The sequence below is a fragment of the Salmo salar genome, chromosome ssa29 (assembly GCF_905237065.1).
Source record: "Salmo salar chromosome ssa29, Ssal_v3.1, whole genome shotgun sequence".
Classification (NCBI taxonomy): domain Eukaryota; kingdom Metazoa; phylum Chordata; class Actinopteri; order Salmoniformes; family Salmonidae; genus Salmo; species Salmo salar.
In genome coordinates this window covers 23581935-23603466 of record NC_059470.1, presented here as the reverse complement: position 1 = coordinate 23603466, position 21532 = coordinate 23581935, and the positions used below count along the sequence as shown (strand labels likewise).

Sequence of the window (21532 nt, the reverse complement as noted above, 5' to 3'; positions counted from 1 at the left end):
GCGCACACACACACTGTTCGCGCAGACACACACTGTTCGCGCAGACACACACTGTTCGCGCAGACACACACACACACACTGTTCGCGCAGACACACACACACTGTTCGCGCAGACACACACACACACTGTTCGCGCAGACACACACACACACACTGTTCGCGCAGACACACACACACTGTTCGCGCAGACACACACACACACTGTTCGCGCAGACACACACACACACACTGTTCGCGCAGACACACACACACACTGTTCGCGCACACACACTGTTCGCGCACACACACCCACACAGTTCGCGCAGACACACACACACACACACACTGTTCGCGCAGACACACACACTGTTCGCGCACACACACCCACACAGTTCGCGCAGACACACACACACACACACACTGTTCGCGCACACACACCCACACAGTTCGCGCAGACACACACACACACCCACACAGTTCGCGCAGACACACACACTGTTCGAGCAGACACACACACACACAATGTTCGAGCAGACACCCACACAGTTCGCGCAGACACACACACACACACACACTGTTCGCGCAGACACACACACACACTGTTCGCGCAGACACACACACACTCTGTTCGCGCACACACACCCACACAGTTCGCGCAGACACGCGCAGACACACACACTGTTCGAGCAGACACACACACACACAATGTTCGAGCAGACACCCACACACACAATGTTCGAGCAGACACCCACACACTGTTCGCGCAGACACACACACACAATGTTCGAGCAGACCCACACACACACACACACTGTTCGCGCACACACACACACACACTGTTCGCGCAGACATACACTGTTCGCGCAGACACACAAACACACTGTTCGCGCAGACACACACACACACTGTTCGCGCAGACACACACACACACTGTTCGCGCAGACACACACACACACTGTTCGCGCAGACACACACACACAGTTCGCGCAGACACACACACACACACACTGTTCGCGCAGACACACACACTGTTCGAGCAGACACACACACACACACATACAATGTTCGAGCAAACCCACACACACACACAATGTTCGAGCAGACACACACACACACACACAATGTTCAAGCAGACACCCACACAATGTTCGAGCAGACCCACACACACACACACACTGTTCGCGCAGACACACACACACACAATGTTCGAGCAGACCCACACACACACACAATGTTCGAGCAGACCCACACACACACACACTGTTCGAGCAGACCCACACACACACACAATGTTCGAGCAGACCCACACACACACACACACGTTCGAGCAGACCCACACACACACACAATGTTCGAGCAGACCCACACACACACACAATGTTCGAGCAGACCCACACACACACACAATGTTTGAGCAGACCCACACACACACACACATAATGTTTGAGCAGACCCACACACACACACACTGATGGTACGTCCAGGTTATGTATGGACTATCGAAAGGTAAATTGTGTCACAATGCCAGACTCGTTCCCGTTACCCAGACCAGACCAGACCGGACCAGACCGGACCAGACCGGACCAGACCAGACCAGACCGGACCGGACCAGACCAGACCGGACGACTGTATCGACACTGTTGGTGCTGCTACTTATGTAACAAAGTTACGCACTCCGTTCGCGCAGACACACACTGTTCGCGCAGACACACACTGTGTTCGCCCGGACACGCACACAGGCACACACTGTTCGATTCCTCTGTAGCCTCTTCCTCTCATCCTACTGCAGCTGATCATAATACAACACTATTACTTCTGTGTGGAACTTGACAGACAGCATACAGTAAACAGTTATTTCACCTGCATCCCTGCCTCAGGGGGCATGTTACATTAGTGAAGAGTTATGGTCTCAGGAGGGCTCACCTGTGGCATGAGAGGCCCCTATCATCCTCCCTCGGATCAGTCCTTCTCTCTTCTCGTTGCGGACCACCTTGACCTTGCCCTGGAGGTTGAGCTGGACATAGCTGTCCAGGTCTTCCTTTAGGTCCGCTGTGGTGGAGGGAAAGGACAGAAGCTTTCAGTTGAGATTCATTTATACAGGAAGATCCTATTGAGATCCAAGATCTCTGACTTTATTTACACACAGGCATTCGATAACGTCAGCACAATACAGCAGCCTGCGTTTGTTCACCAACTAGGTAATTGAAGCATGCAGACAGATGCACACTGCAGACAGATTGCACACTGCAGACAGATGCAGACAGATTGCACACTGCAGACAGATGCACACTGCAGACAGATTGCACACTGCAGACAGATTGCACACTGCAGACAGATTGCACACTGCAGACAGATTGCACACTGCAGACAGATTGCACACTGTAGACAGATTGCACACTGCAGACAGATTGCACACAGATTGCACACTGCAGACAGATTGCACACTGTAGACAGATTGCACACTGCAGACAGATTGCACACTGCAGACAGATTGCACACTGCAGACAGATTGCACACTGCAGACAGATTGCACACTGCAGACAGATTGCACACTGCAGACAGATTGCACACTGCAGACAGATTGCACACTGCAGACAGATTGCACACTGTAGACAGATGCACATAGTCCACGACAGCATCCAATCATTTACTGGGCCTTGTTATAGTCTACCTGGCTCAGGCGAGCCTGAACAAAACCCAAGAGTTCACGTCCTAAATAGAAAAGAGCAGCTTGCCGAGTTCACTGCTGTCATCCACCAGTATAATCTCATGCAACAGGTAGGCTGGCGTGCGATCTAGGACGCTGTGCACGGTGCGCAGCAGGGCGGAGAACGCCTCGTTGAAGAAGCAGATCACTACGCTGGCCGTGGGGAGGGACAAAGGATAGATCCCATCTCGGCACCTGAGAGAGAGAGGGGGGGTGGGCGGGGCCACCAGCACATATTAGCCAACCCCTGGGTGTCACAACAGGGACCATAGACATTGCTTCATTGTATCTGTCCCATTGTGGGCAGCGCCATCGAGGCCAACCCCATTTTGAAGTAGTACATTTTCTTCTACTACTACTTCTAGGAGTTGGTAAACAAACTGAAAGGGTGCATATTGCCACCTAGAGTTTGTTGTTTGATCAGTTATAAAACCAAGGTTGGCAATTTACTGCCAGCTGCAGTTATGGAATGTTTCCTCACTAGTATAATTCATTGGCTGATCCCTCCTGGTGACATGTATGGAATTAAGTGATCCTTCCTTTTACCCATAGGAAGTTCCACCATGTTGCCTACTTCAAAATTGTGAAAATTCAATGGCGCTGCCCATGCTAAAACTGTCTTTTGGGCACTAGAGTCCTATCTAGGTATTTGACAGGGACAAACATAACTAGAATCAGTATTCACCATCTTTAGTAATGGCATGCATAAAACACTCATGCGGTTTCACTGTGCAGCTTGTAGTGAAACATTTGGATCTAGACGGTCACACCTACAGAGCTTTCCTCAACCTTGTGAAAGCCTTGCCCCTTGGAAACGTTAAGTTTTTACCCTTTGCTTCTGTAACATATTATGCCTTAACTACTCACCCTCTGCCATATCCTAACATGTCTGCTGAGTAAGCAGGATTTACAAACTCTCCTAAAACCACCTGATTGTACCAATGATTGTCAAGACTGACCAAGCCAATTCATTTTTGCATTTACAAGCAACTCATCTTAACACATAACATGTGGGAATACTCCAAGCTGCAGGTCTACTTGTTAGCCTCAGACCGGTGCTAAACCAAATCCTCTCTAGACAGATGCCTTTGCTTTTATTTGGATTTCGTAGGGGCAACAGGGCAGGCAGCGAGAGACTGACATGATTTCCCATTTAATCTTTGGCTACCGTTGCCCTTCATGATGGCTTGCAAAGTGCTGCGTCGGTGTCAGCTGTTCACGCTCTCGGAGTCAATAAACCCAAATGTACGCCACACGCTGTCGCCCTGTCACTCGCCTGTCGTCCCTGGTGTCGGGGAGGTCTCGGTGGAAGCCCAGTCGATTGCTGATGAGTACGTTGAAAGCGTGCTTGTGATAGCCCGTGTCTCGAACCTCCTGGTCTTGCTCATTAAAAATCATACCTGAAGAGGAAAAGACAGGATGGAGAGAAGAAAGAAAGAATGGTTGAAAATAGTACGGGCGCTTGTGTCAGTATGAGGATTTGGGGGTGGTTAGGCTGGTCCACATTGCCATGGTAACACAAGCAGCCTTCATCCTGAGTGTGTGGTAATGGCTTTGCTTAGTAACTCTGTGCAACCATGGAAACAACTCACTCACCAGCCATCGGAAGGCCTCACTCCAATCCAACAACACTTCAAACATGCCTTTGTATTGCTGCAATGCATAATGTGTGTTTCTTGCGCCTGCGTCGGACAGTTAAAAAAATAATAATAATAAATCACTCAATACCAACCAAACCTGCTCAACAATAATCCATAATGAATTATGGTTAGCTTGATTGTTCCTATGTTTCTCACTGTCCAGCTCCAAATGGGCATTGACGCATAAAGGCATCGTGGAATCGCCTAGGCTACACTCTGGAGCCGATCGTTTTCACATCACTCTGCCTGCCTGTTAAATGTTTCATTAGTTGACATGGGAGCAAGCCAACACGACAAGCATCCCTTGGGGACCAATGAATAATACAGACCGTCAAAATGTCCTAACCATTCGAATCTGTCATGAGTACGAGTGAGCTTGTGGAGCTTAAGCTCATCATTCTGGATGTGTGAAACTCTGAAGTTCACATGAGCTTTGTTAACAAACTGACAACCATTTATAAACTCCTATCATCAGAACATTCCTTCTCACGTACACCCCTCCTAAATTCTGTATATAGATGAGAGAGATCTTTCACCAATGGGGGTCGTTTTCAAGTTTCATGCTCTGAAGGGCTCACTTACCCATCTCCGGAGAGAGATCGGCCTTTTTGTTGCCTCTTGCTGCAGGGACTGCCTTGATGCCTTGCTCGTGGCCTCCTCCAGGGCTCCTGGTGAAGCGTGATTGGAAGCGTTTGGCCTGGGGCCCCTGGATGGGCACATTCCTGAAGGAGGGCCGGCCGCTGTCCTGGCTCAGGCTGAAGTAGAGGAAGAGCAGGACGGACCAGGTCACAGAGGTGAAGAGGCAACCGTAGCAGAAGTAGCGCAGTGTGACGCTGCCCATGGTAGCCCTAGCATTGTCGGCGGTCCATGATCAGGCCCCTGTTGAGGAAACCAGAGAGAGGTTAAAGATCTAGATCAGGGATGGGCAACATTGATGGAGGTGGGGGCCACAAAACAACGGAACGCATCGTGAGGGGCCGTACTGACTCCATTTTAGCGCCCCCCACCCCTTGACAGCGGAGAAGGGAGAAAAACGTTTGAAAGTAAATTTCCTGCAAATGTGCACTTTTTGCCATGCATGGTAGAGAAAATATGCACTTTACAGCAAAATTCATGCAATTTTTGGGGGGGGACATAAAGAAATACAAATTGAACAGATACATGCTTTTATCCCCCTATACTTATTGAACCACCTCCCTCTAACAAAAGCAGCATACATACAAAAATAAAATACTTTTACAATTGGAAATAATATATACATATACGTACACACACAACAAAAAAATACCACAACATACTATTCCTTCCTTCCCACACCCTCCCCTATCCCGTTGGTCAAAGTTCTTACTCCTATCAGTACATCCTGAGTGTATTTAATCGTTTCTAAGTGTAGAAAAGACATTAGATCATTCGACCAGGATGATGCAGTGGGAGGTTTGAAGGATTTCCAGTTAAGTAAGATCTGCCGGTGGGCTATAAGGGAGGCAAACACTACAACATCCGCTCTACTTTTAGAGAGACTATACAACAAAGATGGAACTCCAAACATAGCTATTAGAGGACAAGGCTCCAGGTCAAGATCTAGAATTTTAGAGCGAGTATGAAAAAAGGTTTACCAATAAAACAAAACAGCTTAGAACACATGGGTGTGGTCTGCCGGATGAATGAACATCCATCACGTGTCATTTGTTTCTGGGAGAAATTTAGAATGTTTTTCTTCGGTGTAGTGAATTCTGTGCAAGACTTTGAACTGAATGAAACTTAACCGGGCACATGAGGATGTGGAGTTAACCCTAAGAAGGGCCTCCTCCCACCCCAGTCCGTCTGGATTTTGTTTATTGGAGAGGGTTCAGAGGACAGCATAATGTCATATAATCTACAAATCAGACCTTGCCGACTCCACAGAAGGGACAAATTCTCCTCTAGCGACGTTTTGGGAGGTAGTTGAGGAAAGGTAGGAAAATTAGAGCGAACCAAGTTATGGGCTTGAAAATAGCAGAAAAGATTAGAATGAGCCAGATTAGATTTAGCTACGAGATCATTAAAATTGACAAACATCCCATCTAAAAATACATATTTGAAACAAACCAAACCTCACTCACGCCACAAAACAAAAGCCTGGTCAAGTTTGGAGGGTAGAAATAGGTGGTTGTTACAGATAGGGCTTAGAAGAGAAGGGGCAGAAAGTAACATGTTGACGAAATTGTCTCCAGATCTTCAAAGTAGAGCACACAATGGGGTTTCCAGTATACTTTGAAGGACACAAGGACAGTGGGTCACAAGCTCGAGCAGAAAAGGGAGGATGATTGGCAGGAGTGCACCTCCAATGAGCACCAGTTGGTATCTGGAGCATTACACCAGACCATCTTTTGAATATTGGCCATCCAATAGTAAAGCTGTACATTTGGAAGTGCCAAACCTCCATCATGTCTCGTCTTTGAAGTATTGCTCTACGTATCCTAGGTGATTTGCCTGTCCAGAAAAATGACTGATGAGCCTATCCAACTTGGTAAAAATGACTTTGGCAGAAAGATCGGAAGACATTGAAAAAAGGTATAGAAACCTAGGTAAAAGGTTCGTTTTAACAGATTGGATTCTGCCAGCTAATGAGGCAGACTATCCCGGTTAAAGTCCGCTTTAACTCGTGTGGATAGGCTTGCAAAGTTAGTTTTATGGAGGGTAGCCAGAGACCGTTATATCCACACCCAAATAGGAAAAACCAGAGGGCGACAGACGGAAAGACAGGGCTCCAAGGGGAATTTGCTTGGCAGCAGGGTTGATCGGAAAACATTCACTTTCTGAATGTTCAATTTGTAACCTGAGAATGATCCAAACGTGTTTAAAATATGCATTATGTTATCGACAGAGTTCACAGGGTTAGTGATATAGTAGATCATCGGCATACAGCAACACTGTGCTCTTCACCAGCTCGGTGGATTCCAGTGATTTATGGTGATAATATTTTGAATGTTGGTGTGTACGCTAGCCGTAGGAGCAGAATAGAGCAGACATATTTCATAAGATGAAATTGGACCCAAAACAAAATCTTAAATAAATAATCCCACTCCACCAGAATTCTCCGCATCAAGAGAAACAACAATTTTGGGGTCTGGAGAGAGGAGAGTATAATGTTCAAAAACCGGCGTACATTGGAATACAGTTGTCACTCTTTGATGAAACCTGTTCGATGATCAGATATGACATCCTGAAGGCAGGGTTCCAACCGGCATGCTAGAACCTTAACTAATAGTTTAACATCAGCATTCAAAAGTGAAATGGGCCGATATCCACCACATTCCGCCGGATCTTTATCTTTAAGTATAAGTGAGATGGAGGCTTGAGTTACCGTCGGGGGGAGAGAGCCCTGTGAACATATCTAATAGTAATGGGGCGAGATGATCTGAGAATGTTTTATAAAAATGGACAGGGAAGCCATCAGGGCCTGGGACCTTGACATTGCATTAACTTTAGACCCATTATCTCATCAAGATGCAGAGGGTTATCCAGAACTTTACTCATGTCCATATCAATAGATGGGATATCCACGTTATCTAAAAAGTTGTCCATAGCCGTATTATCTGACGGGGGTTCGGATTGGTAGAGGATACAATAAAATGACACAAAAGTTGAATTAATATTAGAGGGATCACTTGTAAGATTACGGGAGGAGTCATATACCTGAGAGATGAGATGATATGCTGACTGGCGTTTAAATTGGTGTGCCAAAAAGCAGCTGGTCTTGTCACCATATTCGTCGTACGTCCCCTTGGTTCGTTGCAATTCTACACATTTTGCCATAGGGTGGAGGCAAATGTTTGCCGTTTTTAATATGACAACTGATGATCAAATGTGCCTCACGCCAGTCGGTAATTCGACCATGCTTTCTACAAATGTACATAGCTGGTAGCTAGACTAATTTAGCTGACTTGGGCTAATTGAGTGACGGCTGATGCACAACCATATTTCAAAATAGAAAAGTAGAATACATAAGGTGCTAACTCTCAACAGTGTGTTGAGAACCAGACTTAGTTCCTAAATTTTTTTTTTTTAAATAAATAAAATAATATACATATATATATATATATTATATACACACACACACTGCTCAAAAAAATAAAAGGGAACACTTAAACAACACAATGTTACTCCAAGTCAATCACACTTCTGTGAAATCAAACTGTCCACTTAGGAAGCAACACTGATTGACAATAAATTTCACATGCTGTTGTGCAAATGGAATAGACAACAGGTGGAAATTATAGGCAATTAGCAAGATACCCCCAATAAAGGAGTGGTTCTGCAGGTGCGGACCACAGACCACTTCTCAGTTCCTATGCTTCCTGGCTGATGTTTTGGTCACTTTTGAATGCTGGCGGTGCTTTCACTCTAGTGGTAGCATGAGACGGAGTCTACAACCCACACAAGTGGCTCAGGTAGTGCAGCTCATCCAGGATGGCACATCAATGCGAGCTGTGGCAAGAAGGTTTGCTGTGTCTGTCAGCGTAGTGTCCAGAGCATGGAGGCGCTACCAGGAGACAGGCCAGTACATCAGGAGATGTGGAGGAGGCCGTAGGAGGACAACAACCCAGCAGCAGGACCGCTACCTCCGCCTTTGTGCAAGGAGGAGCACTGCCAGAGCCCTGCAAAATGACCTCCAGCAGGCCACAAATGTGCATGTATCTGCTCAAACGGTCAGAAACAGACTCCATGAGGGTGGTATGAGGGCCCGACGTCCACAGGTGGGGGTTGTGCTTACAGCCCATCACCGTGCAGGACGTTTGGCATTTGCCAGAGAACACCAAGATTGGCAAATTCGCCACTGGCGCCCTGTGCTCTTCACAGATGAAAGCAGGTTCACACTGAGCACGTGACAGACGTGACAGAGTCTGGAGACGCCGTGGAGAACGTTCTGCTGCCTGCAACATCCTCCAGCATGACCGGTTTGGCGGTGGGTCAGTCATGGTGTGGGGTGGCATTTCTTTGGGGGGCCGCACAGCCCTCCATGTGCTCGCCAGAGGTAGCCTGACTGCCATTAGGTCCCGAGATGAGATCCTCAGACCCCTTGTGAGACCATATGCTGGTGCGGTTGGCCCTGGGTTCCTCCTAATGCAAGACAATGCTAGACCTCATGTGGCTGGAGTGTGTCAGCAGTTCCTGCAAGAGGAAGGCATTGATGCTATGGACTGGCCCGCCCGTTTCCCAGACCTGAATCCAATTGAGCACATCTGGGACATCATGTCTCGCTCCATCCACCAACACCACGTTGCACCACAGACTGTCCAGGAGTTGGCGGATGCTTTAGTCCAGGTCTGGGAGGAGATCCCTCAGGAGACCCTCCGCCACCTCATCAGGAGCATGCCCAGGCGTTGTAGGGAGGTCATACAGGCACATGGAGGCCACACGCACTACTGAGCCTCATTTTGACTTCTTTTAAGGACATTACATCAAAGTTGGATCAGCCTGTAGTGTGGTTTTCCACTTTAATTTTGAGTGTGACTCCAAATCCAGACCTCCATGGATTGATAAATTGGATTTCCATTGATTATTTTTGTGTGATTTTGTTGTCAGCACATTCAACTATGTAACGAAAAAAGTATTTAATAAGATTATTTCATTCATTCAGATCTAGGATGTGTTATTTTAGTGTTCCATTTATTTTTTTGAGCAGTATATATATATATATATATATATATATGTGCAGACCTACGGGGGGGTTCTGCTGTGCATATAAGCAGTTCTGCTATGCATCGAATGAGTTCTCTGAAACTTCAATGAACTCAGATCTGCTCAATAATTTCTATGAATAGCCTGAACTTTATAGACAAACGCATGAAAGAAATATCACGTCTTCTCTCAGGGGAAAAAATTAATGAATTATCCAGATGAGGATTTTACTTCAACACACTTTGGAAACGCACAGCTATTTATAACCCACAAACATCCCGAATAATTTATGCATTACTCTTCCCCCCATCCCCGGCAGAAAAACAAGGAATTTCAGATATGTGCGTTTCAACCAGTCTGGTTGAAATGATGTGGGCTTTTGGCACTGCATTCAAATATATTTACAAATATTAAGAGTAACATTGAAAACAACAAAAGAACCAAGCCTGGGGGATTTGCGCAATCACAATTTGTCAGATGAGGACAGCAGGGTGGAAACAAGGTGAGTCCTCTGAAAAACAGACTAAGGCCTAAGCATGATTAATTGGTGACAAGATGCACACGGACGTCAGTGTTGTCTTGCTGTGGCACTTAGTGGCTCGTTAGTCAGACCAGCGAAAAGGAATAAACACAGCTGAAAATGGAAAGATGAGCAGAGAAATAAGACAGACACAGAGTCATTAAGAAGAACAAATGGGACAGATGGAGCAAGCGCAAAGCCATAGGTAGATAAATATGGAAGCAGTAGCACTGCATGTGATGAAAGGATTAGACTATTAAATAATAGGCCTACATATTGCAGAGTAAGCTGTAAAGTTCCATATGAAAACAAATTTAGCTTTCTAGCACCTACAGACGGAAGGTTATGGAGTCTAAAGGAGGCCTGGGTCACGTGGCAAAATGGCATACATACAGTTGAAGTCGGAAGTTTAGATACACTTAGGTTGGAGTCATTAAAACTCGTTTTCAACCACTTCACAAATTTGTTGTTAACAAACTATAGTTTTGGCAAGTCGGTTAGGACATCTACTTTGTGTATGACAAGTAATTTTCCAACAATTGTTTACAGACAGATTATTTCACTGTATCACAATTCCAGTGGGTCAGAAGTTTACATACACTAAGTTGACTGTGCCTTTAGACAGCTTGGAAGATTCCAGAAAATTATGTCATGGCTTTAGAAGCTTCTGATAGGCTAATTGACATCATTTGAGTCAATTGGAGGTGTACCTGTGGATGCATTTCAAGGCCTTCCTTTAAACTCAGTTCCTCTTTGCTTGACATCATGGGAAAATCAAAAGAAATCAGCCAAGACCTCAGATAAAAAATGAGGACCTCCACAAGTCTGGTTCATCCTTGGGAGCAATTTCCAAACGCCTGAAGGTACCACGTTCATCTCTACAAACAATAGTACACAAGTATAAACACCATGGGACCACACAGCCGTCATACCGCTCAGGAAGGAGACGTGTTCTGACTCCTAGAGATTAACGTACTGTGGTGCGAAAAGTGCAAATCAATCCCAGAACAACAGCAAAGGACATTGTGAAGATGCTGGAGGAAACAGGTACAAAAGTATCTATATCCACAGTAAAACGAGTCCTATAGCGACAGAACCTGAAAGCCGGCTCAGCAAGGAAGAAGCCACTGCTCCAAAACCGCCATAAAAAAGCCAGACTACGGTTTGCAACTGCACATGGGGACAAACATCACACTTTTTGGAGAAATGTCCTCTGGTCGGATGAAACAAAAATAGAACTGTTTGGCCATAATGACCATTGTTATGTTGGGAGGAAAAAGGGGGAGGCTTGCAAGCCGAAGAACACCATCCCAACCGTGAAGCACGGTGGTGGCAGCATCATGTTGTGGGGGTGCTTTGCTGCAGGAGGGACTAGTGCACTTCACAAAATAGATGGCTTCATGAGGTAGGAAAATTATGTGGATATATTGAAGCAACATCTCAAGACATCAGTCAGGAAGTTAAAGCTTGGTCGCAAATGGGTCTTCCAAATGGACAATGACCCCAAGCATACTTCCAAAGTTGTGGCAAAATGGCTTAAGGACAACAAAGTCACGGTATTGGAGTGGCTATCACAAAGCCCTGACCTCAATCCTATAGAAAAGTTGAGGGCAGAACTGAAAAAATGTGTGCGAGCAAGGAGGTCTACAAACCTGACTCAGTTACACCAGCTCTGTCAGGAGGAATGGGCCAAAATTCACCCAACTTATTGTAGGAAGCTTGTGTAAGGCTACCCAAAACATTTGACCCAAGTTAAACAATTTAAAAGGTAATGCTACCAAATATTAATTGAGTGTATGTAAACTTCTGATGCACTGGGAATGTGATAAAAGAAATAAAAGCTGAAATAAATCATTCTCTCTTCTATTATCCTGACATTTCACATTCTTAAAATAAAGTGGTGATCCTAACTGACCAAAGACAGGGAATTTTTACTAGGATTAAATGTCAGAAATGGTGAAAAACTGAGTTTAAATGTATTTGGCTAAGGTGTATGTAAACTTCCAACTTTAACTGTATGCCAACTTTGATTAATTTTTTCTCAATTATGCTTTTAGATACAAAATGTCAACAATCCTTCCTCCAAGGGACTATATGGTTTACATTTTGGGAAATCAAACAAATTCTTATTTACAACGACAGCCTACCCCAGATGACGCTGGGCCAATTGTGCGCAAGTCCTATGGGACTCCCAGTCATGGCCGGATGTGGTACAGCCTGGATTCGAACCAGGGACTGTAGTGACACCTCTTGCACTGAGATGCAGTGCCTTAGGCCGCTGCATCCATGTGTGTGTGTGTTAACTATAACTGTACTGGAATGATTAAACATTTTTAAATATCGGTTACAGGTATTGTTTTTTTGGCAAGGAAAATATCGGATATTGGCCAAAAATGTCATATCAGTGCATCACTAGAAATTAGGCTTAATGAAGTGCACCAATGCACTAGTATTGCCTGCTAGACTAGTTTATATTTCTGTGGTCAGTAGTATAACAAAAAAGTTATAGCTGATGTCAAAATGTTGACAGCCGTTTATTTCCCAGAAAAAGAGAACGTTATAAGGACAAAGGTCTTTTGAATTTCACCAACAAGTTAACCATTAACCACCCACACACACACAAATGCACGAGAGAATAAACCCCAAAAAGTTAATATGAATAGTTAGGCCAATATTCATATACTAGGCTACCACAAAACTATTGTACTCAGCAAAACAAGTCTGTTAAACACAAATGATTGGCGTAAAGGTGAAACCAAATAGGCCTAGTTCAACAGTAAAACCCTGAGCTTCTCTTGGTCTCAAGTGAGCTGACCTGAGGCTGGGGTGACCAGCTACTGATTGAACAAACCAGAGACGATTCAGGAAAGAATACTAGATCATTCTTTGCTAAACTAAGCAGTTGTATTTCAAAAGTATAAAAACAATGAACACGCGTCAGAATAAACCAGTTAGTAAGGCGATTTAGGCTATGACTTAGTTTCGCTAGACAACTATTTGACGGCTCGGGACTTTACAGTTCTATCTGCAAAAAGACGATTGAGATAACTGGCTTTAAAGTTTCGAACCCTCATTTGTTTGAATGGTGTCAGAAATACTTATCTAGTATCATTATGAATTTAACAACATGAATTGGGTTATTTAGAGTACAAGGCTATGTCAAAAAATACATTTTGACAAAAATGCAGATAGAACCGTTATAGTCCCAAAATACACACTCGTACTACTCACTGATACCCCGCGTTATTTCATGACAGCATGGATCCAATGACGTTGCAAAAAGATACAACAAAAATATGAGAGTAACTGGTGACCAGTCGTCCTGCTACATCATGATGCCAAGAGGGGAGGGACATCACACGCTATGGAGATGAGGTGCCATCTGACGTCAGATCCTGCTTCTACCGACCTATTTATGCCCATGGGTCTCTTTCAGATGTGACTGTTGCCTTGGCAGGGCTAGGAACTCAATCATTCTGTTCGTCCTTCTATAGGCTACTTTTTATGAGTTTATAGTCTAATGTGCCATCTAGGTAAACAATGTGTGGCATTTACTTCATCTAGCTTAATCCCGTTTAAAATAAAAATATGTAATCCTGAGATGACAAATGTAGGTCTACACTAGTACATTTCGATCTTCAGCCATGTAACATCTGCAATTTGCTGGAAAAAAAAGAGTATATTTCTAAGAGCCCACTCAGTTTCACACAGAGTACCAAAATGACATCGCCACGCCACCACAAATGAATCAGAGGGCCCAAGCCGGGCAGGGAGGGGACTATGAAAGGGAACGTTTGAGGATTTGAGATCTCTGAGACACGGTTAGGAGAGAAGCAGCCTGGCTCCAGTTCCTAACCCCCTGCCCTGCCATTGAGCCCAGCAACACGAGAAATTCAATAAGTCATCAACAATTAAAACACCAGTGGGGGAAGAAGGCCTTACCCAGGGAAGCCTGTCAACCTGCCTCATTATCTAATAGTGACTCTTGAAGGGCCATCTAGGTTATGTGCCTGGTAACATTTAATGTCTAAATCCAGTTGTCCTATAATCCTATATGGATTAACAGATTCTGCATCAACACAATACATTTTGACTGTTCATTGACGTTATTATAACATCTCTTCTCTGATTGTCTGTCAGCGTGCACTCCAGGAATTGGTCTTCGTACTGTACCTTGCATAGAGCATCATCTCCCATATTCTCATGTTTTTGACTCAATGTCAAACCACCCCATGCTTTTATAAACAAGGCAATAGACAGTATTTTTGCCCTTGAGCTCTGACAGCTGGTCAAATAACAGGACTATCAACTGTGGCTAGCGCTCTCCCATTAGGTTGACTACAGTATGTCTGTGGATCAGGGCTCCAGACTGTCCCATTAGGTTGACTACAGTATGTCTGTGGAGCAGGGCTCCAGACTGTCCCATTAGGTTGACTACAGTATGTCTGTGGATCAGGGCTCCAGACTGTCCCATTAGGTTGACTACAGTATGTCTGTGGATCAGGGCTCCAGACTGTCCCATTAGGTTGACTACAGTATGTCTGTGGATCAGGGCTCCAGACTGTCCCATTAGGTTGACTACAGTATGTCTGTGGATCAGGGCTCCAGACTGTCCCATTAGGTTGACTACAGTATGTCTGTGGATCAGGGCTCCAGACTGTCCCATTAGGTTGACTACAGTATGTCTGTGGATCAGGGCTCCAGACTGTCCCATTAGGTTGACTACAGTATGTCTGTGGATCAGGGCTCCAGACTGTCCCTGATCCACGGCTGAAGAAGGGGCCAGCGCAAAACAGCTGCTAACTGTAGCCTAAACGTTAATGAGCGTTAGGCCTAGGCTACGTGTGCTAATGCTACTTCAGGACAGTAATTGAGGCCTGAATGCTCAATGCTTGTCACAAATTAGGCAAGTTGCTCTCTTGACACTTTCTAATTTGGAAAAGGCTTAGATAGTGTGTGAAAGAAGTGGAAAGGACATTAACTTTAAAAAATGACTGGCTGAATTTATTAACAAAATCAATATCCATTTCAGAAGAGTGCGAGCGTTTCACACGAAGGAGAAGTTGAGTGCTTTTTGAGGCCAGAGTTTCTCAATTTGAGAAGAAGGGGACTGTAAATTAAAGTTGGCACCGAGCTAAATGGGATTCATCAGATGTAGCCACAGTGGTCCAGAGGGACAAGGCTGTTTTAAATTGTACCACAGAAAAGAGAACAGAGCCTTGCTAATTCAGTTCCCTTCTGGTTTCAATTTAGAAAATGCAACGAGCAAGTTCAAATATACTTGCAGTCTGTCTCTCGCTCTCTCTAGCATAGTCCCGTCACACACACACCCCACACTTTTACATGAATAACAACTTTCTTCCAAAATGCTGAACTGGCCCCATTACAAAGATTAAAGGCTAGAAAAGGAAAGAAAACACCAGTGTGGTCTATAATTAGCCACCTGGAGCCTTTCTCCAGCTGAAACAATAACTGAGGGGCTCATGCAGTTAGTATAATCTGAAGCTGCCATATTGCAGCAGTGATTTGGACTGTATGGCTGCCTGTCACACCCGAGTCAATACTTTGTAGAAGCACCTTTGGCAGCGATTACAGCTTCGAGTCGTCTGTATCAGCTTTGTACATCTGGATTTGGGGATTTTCTCCCTTGCAGATTTTTGTTGTTGTTGTGTGTACGTGTGACTTAAGCCTTGTTCACACTGCAGGCCTTAATGCTCAAATCAGTTTTGTTTTTCAAATCGGATGTGTGTGTGTGTGTGTTCAGCGAGCATTCATTTGCTGACATGGCTAGTTGACATAGTAACGATGGGTGTGTGTGCACAGTGTTCTAGGCTGATTGGTGTTGGTGCTTCCCATCACTCAGAAGTTATGTTGCAAGCTTAGGTGACAATGCCTGCTATGGACATTTCCCCAGTCATAAGATGATCCATCTTTTTGGCTAGCCACAGCAGTCATCTAGCTAGCTAGGTAGCCATTTAGCACATTCACTCATTTGTTTGTAAACAATTCACAGAGTAGCTAACAACAAGATTGAGGGCAAATAAAAACCCCTTCAAGGCAAATACATCAGATTTAACCATTCACACACACAAGTCCCATGGTCAGTAATCAGATTTGTATTTCAGCGGCTACATTCGGCCACATTTGGCTCCATGTGAACTACAATTCCGACACTGTGTTTTAACGTTTTGAAAAGTAAATCAGAATATGCCGAATAAGAAAAGATACACTTACTGTAGCAGTTTTGCACAGATCCACAAGATGTACGTGCCTTCAGCTGATGAACTACACTTCCTCCACAGCTATGCTTACACATAAGTGTTCAGAGCACGCTAGATAGATAATTAGCACAGGTGGCAGCCTATGTCTTCGGTCTGTCTTCCGTAAACAGGCGATGTAACATGGAGATATGGCATGGAGATGTGGTAACACTAACCCTATCCAAAAGGTGTGTAGTAATTTAAGCTTTTGCTTACTTCTCACTAATATGAAAGATAGTCTTTATGTTTCCAAGAATGTACCGCAAGCAATGCGTGTTAATGTCTAGAGCAAGCGTCGAGGCTCTTAACAAAACTCCCCCAGTCAGAAGATACCATTTCTACCAGCATGTCACCTGTGCAACTAGAGGTGAAAGAAACTGTAGATCACCTTTACGCCACAGACACATACAAAGCTCTCGCCCTCCATTTGACAAATCTGACCACAACTCGATCCTCCTGATTCCTGCTTACAAGCAAAAACTCAAAACATGAAGTACCAGTGACACGCTCAATACAGAAGTGTTTTGATTCTACAGCTACAGGATTGTTTCGATAGCACAGATTGGAATAAGTCCCAGGATTCATCCGATGGCATTAGTCACCGGCTTCATTATTAAGTGAATCGACGTTGTCGTCCCCACAGTGACCGTACGTACATATCCTAACCAGAAGCCATGGATTACAGACAACATTCGCACTGAGCTAAAGAGCTAAAGACAAGAGCTGCCACTTTCAAGGATCAGGATCAGGACACTAATCCGGATGTTTATAAGAAATAACGCTACGCCCTGCGACGAACCATCAAACAGACAAAGTGTCAATACAGGACTAAGATCGAATCTTACTACACTTTTTTTTTTTTCTGACACCCATCGGATGTGGCAAGGCTTGCAAACTATCACGGATCACAAAGGGAAACCCAGCTGTGAGCTGCCCAGTGACACCAGCCTACCAGACGATGCTACTAAGCAACACCAAACCATGCTTGAGAGAAACAGCTGTTCCGGACGACTGTGTGATCACCCACGCCGTAGCCAATGTAGTAAGACATTTTATTTTCGAACTCTCCCTGACCCAGTCCGTAATACCTACATGTTTCAGGCAGACTACCACAGTCCCTCTGCCCAAGAACAGCAAGGTAACCAGTCTAAATGACTATCACCCCATAGCACTCACATCTGTAGCCATGAAATGCTTTGGCTGGTCAGTGCTCACACAACACCATCATCCCAGACACCCTGGACCCACTCTAATTCGCACACTGTCCCAACAGATCACGCAATCTCTATTGCCTCCACACAGCCCTTTCCTACCTGGACAAAAGGAACACCTATGTGAGAACACTGTTCATTGACTACATCTCAGCATTCAACTCCACTAGAAAGGTCTATTGAGTGCTGACGTCATTTCCTGTCACAACTTGTGGACTTGTTTACGTGCTGCTGTGCATTTTGTTGCTAGCATTACTTTGCGTTTTTTTTTTATTCAACTTATTCACCCCGGACGCTTTATCTGGACATGGTTCTACAGGACCTCCTCCATGCGAAGCTAAGTAGTAACATGAACATTATGCATTCTAATTGCAGTCGCTGTACTCATAATATACAGGAGAACGATCGCCTTATGGTGAGGATAGCCGTGCTGCAAGCCCAGCTTCAGAAGCAATCGTTAGACAAGGGTAATGTAAGTGTAGGAAAGGATGAAATAGCGTCTGTGCCACAAATAAGTACAGATAGTAGTATAAATCCCCTCGCACAGTCCCCGCAGTCAAAAATGTTCTCATGGCTTCTGGAAGGAAATGCTCAACCGGTGTCGCTCATTCAGCCGACAAACTTTCAACCAGTTCTCCCCATTAAGCAATGAGTCGGAGTCAGAGGCCGAGCCTTCTCTGGTCTCTCCACCCGTTACGGGGTCTGAGATGCCGAAGCCTCCCACCATTAGCTCAAATTGAAAACCCTAGTCATTGGCGCCTCCATTACCCGCAGTATTAGACTTAAAGAATCATCCAGCGATCATACACTGTTTACCAGGGGGCAGGGCTACCGACCTTAATGCTAATCTGAAGATGGTGCTGGCTAAGGCCAAAACTGGCGAGTGTAGAGCATAGGGATATTGTTATCCACGTCGGCACCAACGACGTTAGGATGAAACAGTCAAGAGGTCACCAAGCGCAACATAGCCTCAGCGTGTAAATCAGCTAGAAAGATGTGTTGGCATCAAGTAATTGTCTCTGGCCCCCTCCCAGTTAGGGGGAGTGATGAGCTCTACAGCAGAGTCTCACAACTCAAAATCGCTGGTTGAAACCTTTCTGCCCCTTCCAAAGGATAGAATTTGTAGATAATTGGCCCTCTTTCTGGGACTCACCCACAAACAGGACCAAGACTGGCCTGCTGAGGAGTGAAGGACTCCATCCTAGCTGGAGGATTGCTCTCATCTATGAACATAGACAGGGCTCCAACTCCACAATGAGATCACCAGCCTGCCAGCTTAGTGGTGTCTGCCACTAGCACAGTCAGTGTAGTCAGCTCAGCTATCCCCATTGAGACCGTGTCTGCCTCGATCTAGGTTGGGCAAACTAAACATGGCGGTGTTCGCCTTAGCAATCACTGGAATAAAGACCTCCTCCATTCCTGTCATTATTGAAAGAGATTGTGATACCTCACATCTCAAAATAGGGCTACTTAATGTTGGATCCATCACTTCCAAGGCAGTTATAGTCAATGAACTAATCAATGATCATAATCTTGACGTGATTGGCCTGACTGAAACATGGCTTAAGCCTGATGAATTTACTGTGTTAAATGGAGCCTCTCCTCCTGGTTATACTAGTGACCATATCCCCTGCGCATCCCGTAAAGGCGGAGGTGTTGCTAACATTTCCGATACCAAATTTCAATTTACAAAAAAAAAAAAAAGACTGCATTTTTGTCTTTTGAGCTTCTAGTCATGAAATCTATGCAGCCTACTCAATCACTTTTTATAGCTACTGTTTACAGGCCTCCTGGGCCGTATACAGCGTTCCTCACTGAGTTCCCTGAATTCCTATCGGACCTTGTAGTCATGGCAGATAATATTCACATTTTTGATGACTTTAACATTCACATGGAAAAGTCCACAGACCCACTCCAAAAGGCTTTTGGAGCCATCATCGACTCAGTGGGTTTTGTCCAACATGTCTCCGGACCCACTCACTGCCACAGTCATACTCTGGACCTAGTTTTGTCCCGTGGAATAAATATTGTGGCTCTTAATGTTTTTCCTCATAATCCTGGACTACCGGACCACCATTTTATTACGTTTGCAATCACAACAAATAATCTGCTCAGACCCCAACCAAGGATCATCAAAAGCTGTGCTATAAATTCTCGAACTACCCAAAGATTCCTAGATGCCCTTCCATACTCCTTCCACCTACCCAAGGATGTCAGAGGACAACAGCAGCATACCACCCTGCATCCCACTACTGGCTTGCTTCTGAAGCTAAGCAGGGTTGGTCCTGGTCAGTCCCTGGATGGGAGACCAGATGCTGCTGGAAGTGGTGTTGGAGGGCCAGTAGGAGGCACTGTTTCCTCTGGTCTAAAATAAAAAATATCCCAATGCCCCAGGACAGTGATTGGGGACATTGCCCTGTGTAGGGTGCTGTCTTTCGGATGGGATGTGAAATGGGTGTCCTGACTCTCTGAGGTCATTGAAGATCCCATGTCACTTATGGTAAGAGTAGGGGTGTTAACCCTAGGTGACCTGGTTAAATTCCCAATCTGGCCCTCAAACCATCATGGTCACCTAATAATCCCCAGTTTCCAATTAGCTCATTCATCCCCCTCTTCTCCCCGTAACTATTCCCCAGGTCGTTGCTGCAAATGAGAATGTGTTCTCAGTCAACTTACCTGGTAAAATAACAGATTAAAACAATTGGTTAACCACCTAACTGAGGAACTTAAATTAACCTTGCATAATACCCTAGATGCAGTCACACCCCTAAAAACATTTGTCATAAGAAACTAGCCCCTGAACCACCCTGAAGCAGCTTCAAAAATAATCCCACATCTTGATTAGCTGCTAACGAGAGCCCTCACTGCTGCTCGATCATCCTATTTTTTCAACTTAATTGAGGAGAATAAGAACAATCCTACATTTATTTTTGATACTGTCGCAAAGCTAACTAAAAAGCAGCTTTCCCCAAGAGAGGATGGCTTTCACTTCAGCAGTGCTAAATTCATGAACTTCTTTGACGAAAAGATCATGATCATTAGAAAGCACATTACGGACTCTTCTTTAAATCTGCGTATTTCTTCAAAGCTCAATTGTCCTGAGTCTACACAACTCTGCCAGGACGTAGGATCAAGAGAGACACTCAAGTGTTTTATAATATATCTCGACACATTGATGAAAATTGTCATGGCCTCTAAACCTTCAAGCTGCATACTACATTTACATTTAAGTCATTTAGCAGACGCTCTTATCCAGAGCGACTTACAAATTGGTACATTCACCTTATAATATCCAGTGGAACAACCACTTTACAATAGTGCATCTAAATCTTTTAAGGGGGGGGTTAGAAGGATTACTTTATCCTATCCCAGGTATTCCTTGAAGAAGTGGGGTTTCAGGTGTCTCCGGAAGGTGGTGATTGACTCCGCTGTCCTGGCGTCGTGAGGGAGCTTGTTCCACCATTGGGGTGCCAGAGCAGCGAACAGTTTTGACTGGGCTGAGCGGGAACTGTGCTTCCTCAGAGGTAGGGAGGCGAGCAGGCCAGAGGTGG

General features: G+C 45.0%; 1 protein-coding gene across 4 annotated transcripts in view; it reads right to left on the bottom strand.

Moving 5' to 3' along the window:
- LOC106590430 (polypeptide N-acetylgalactosaminyltransferase 11) overlaps positions 1 to 21532 on the bottom strand; it is a 64742-nt gene that overhangs the window by 36279 nt on the left and 6931 nt on the right. For 2 of the 4 annotated variants that reach the window (XM_014181465.2, XM_014181464.2), the window contains 4 exons: positions 4909 to 5205; positions 3963 to 4086; positions 2715 to 2881; positions 1903 to 2028 (listed from right to left, as the gene is read on the bottom strand). In XM_014181465.2, coding sequence (XP_014036940.1) covers positions 1903 to 2028; positions 2715 to 2881; positions 3963 to 4086; positions 4909 to 5167 — 676 coding nt within the window. In that variant the 5' untranslated portion in view covers positions 5168 to 5205. Of the gene's footprint in view, positions 1 to 1902; positions 2029 to 2714; positions 2882 to 3962; positions 4087 to 4908; positions 5206 to 13728; positions 13908 to 21532 lie in introns of those variants that run through there. The other 2 variants (XM_014181466.2, XM_014181468.2) reach the window with 2 other exon arrangements.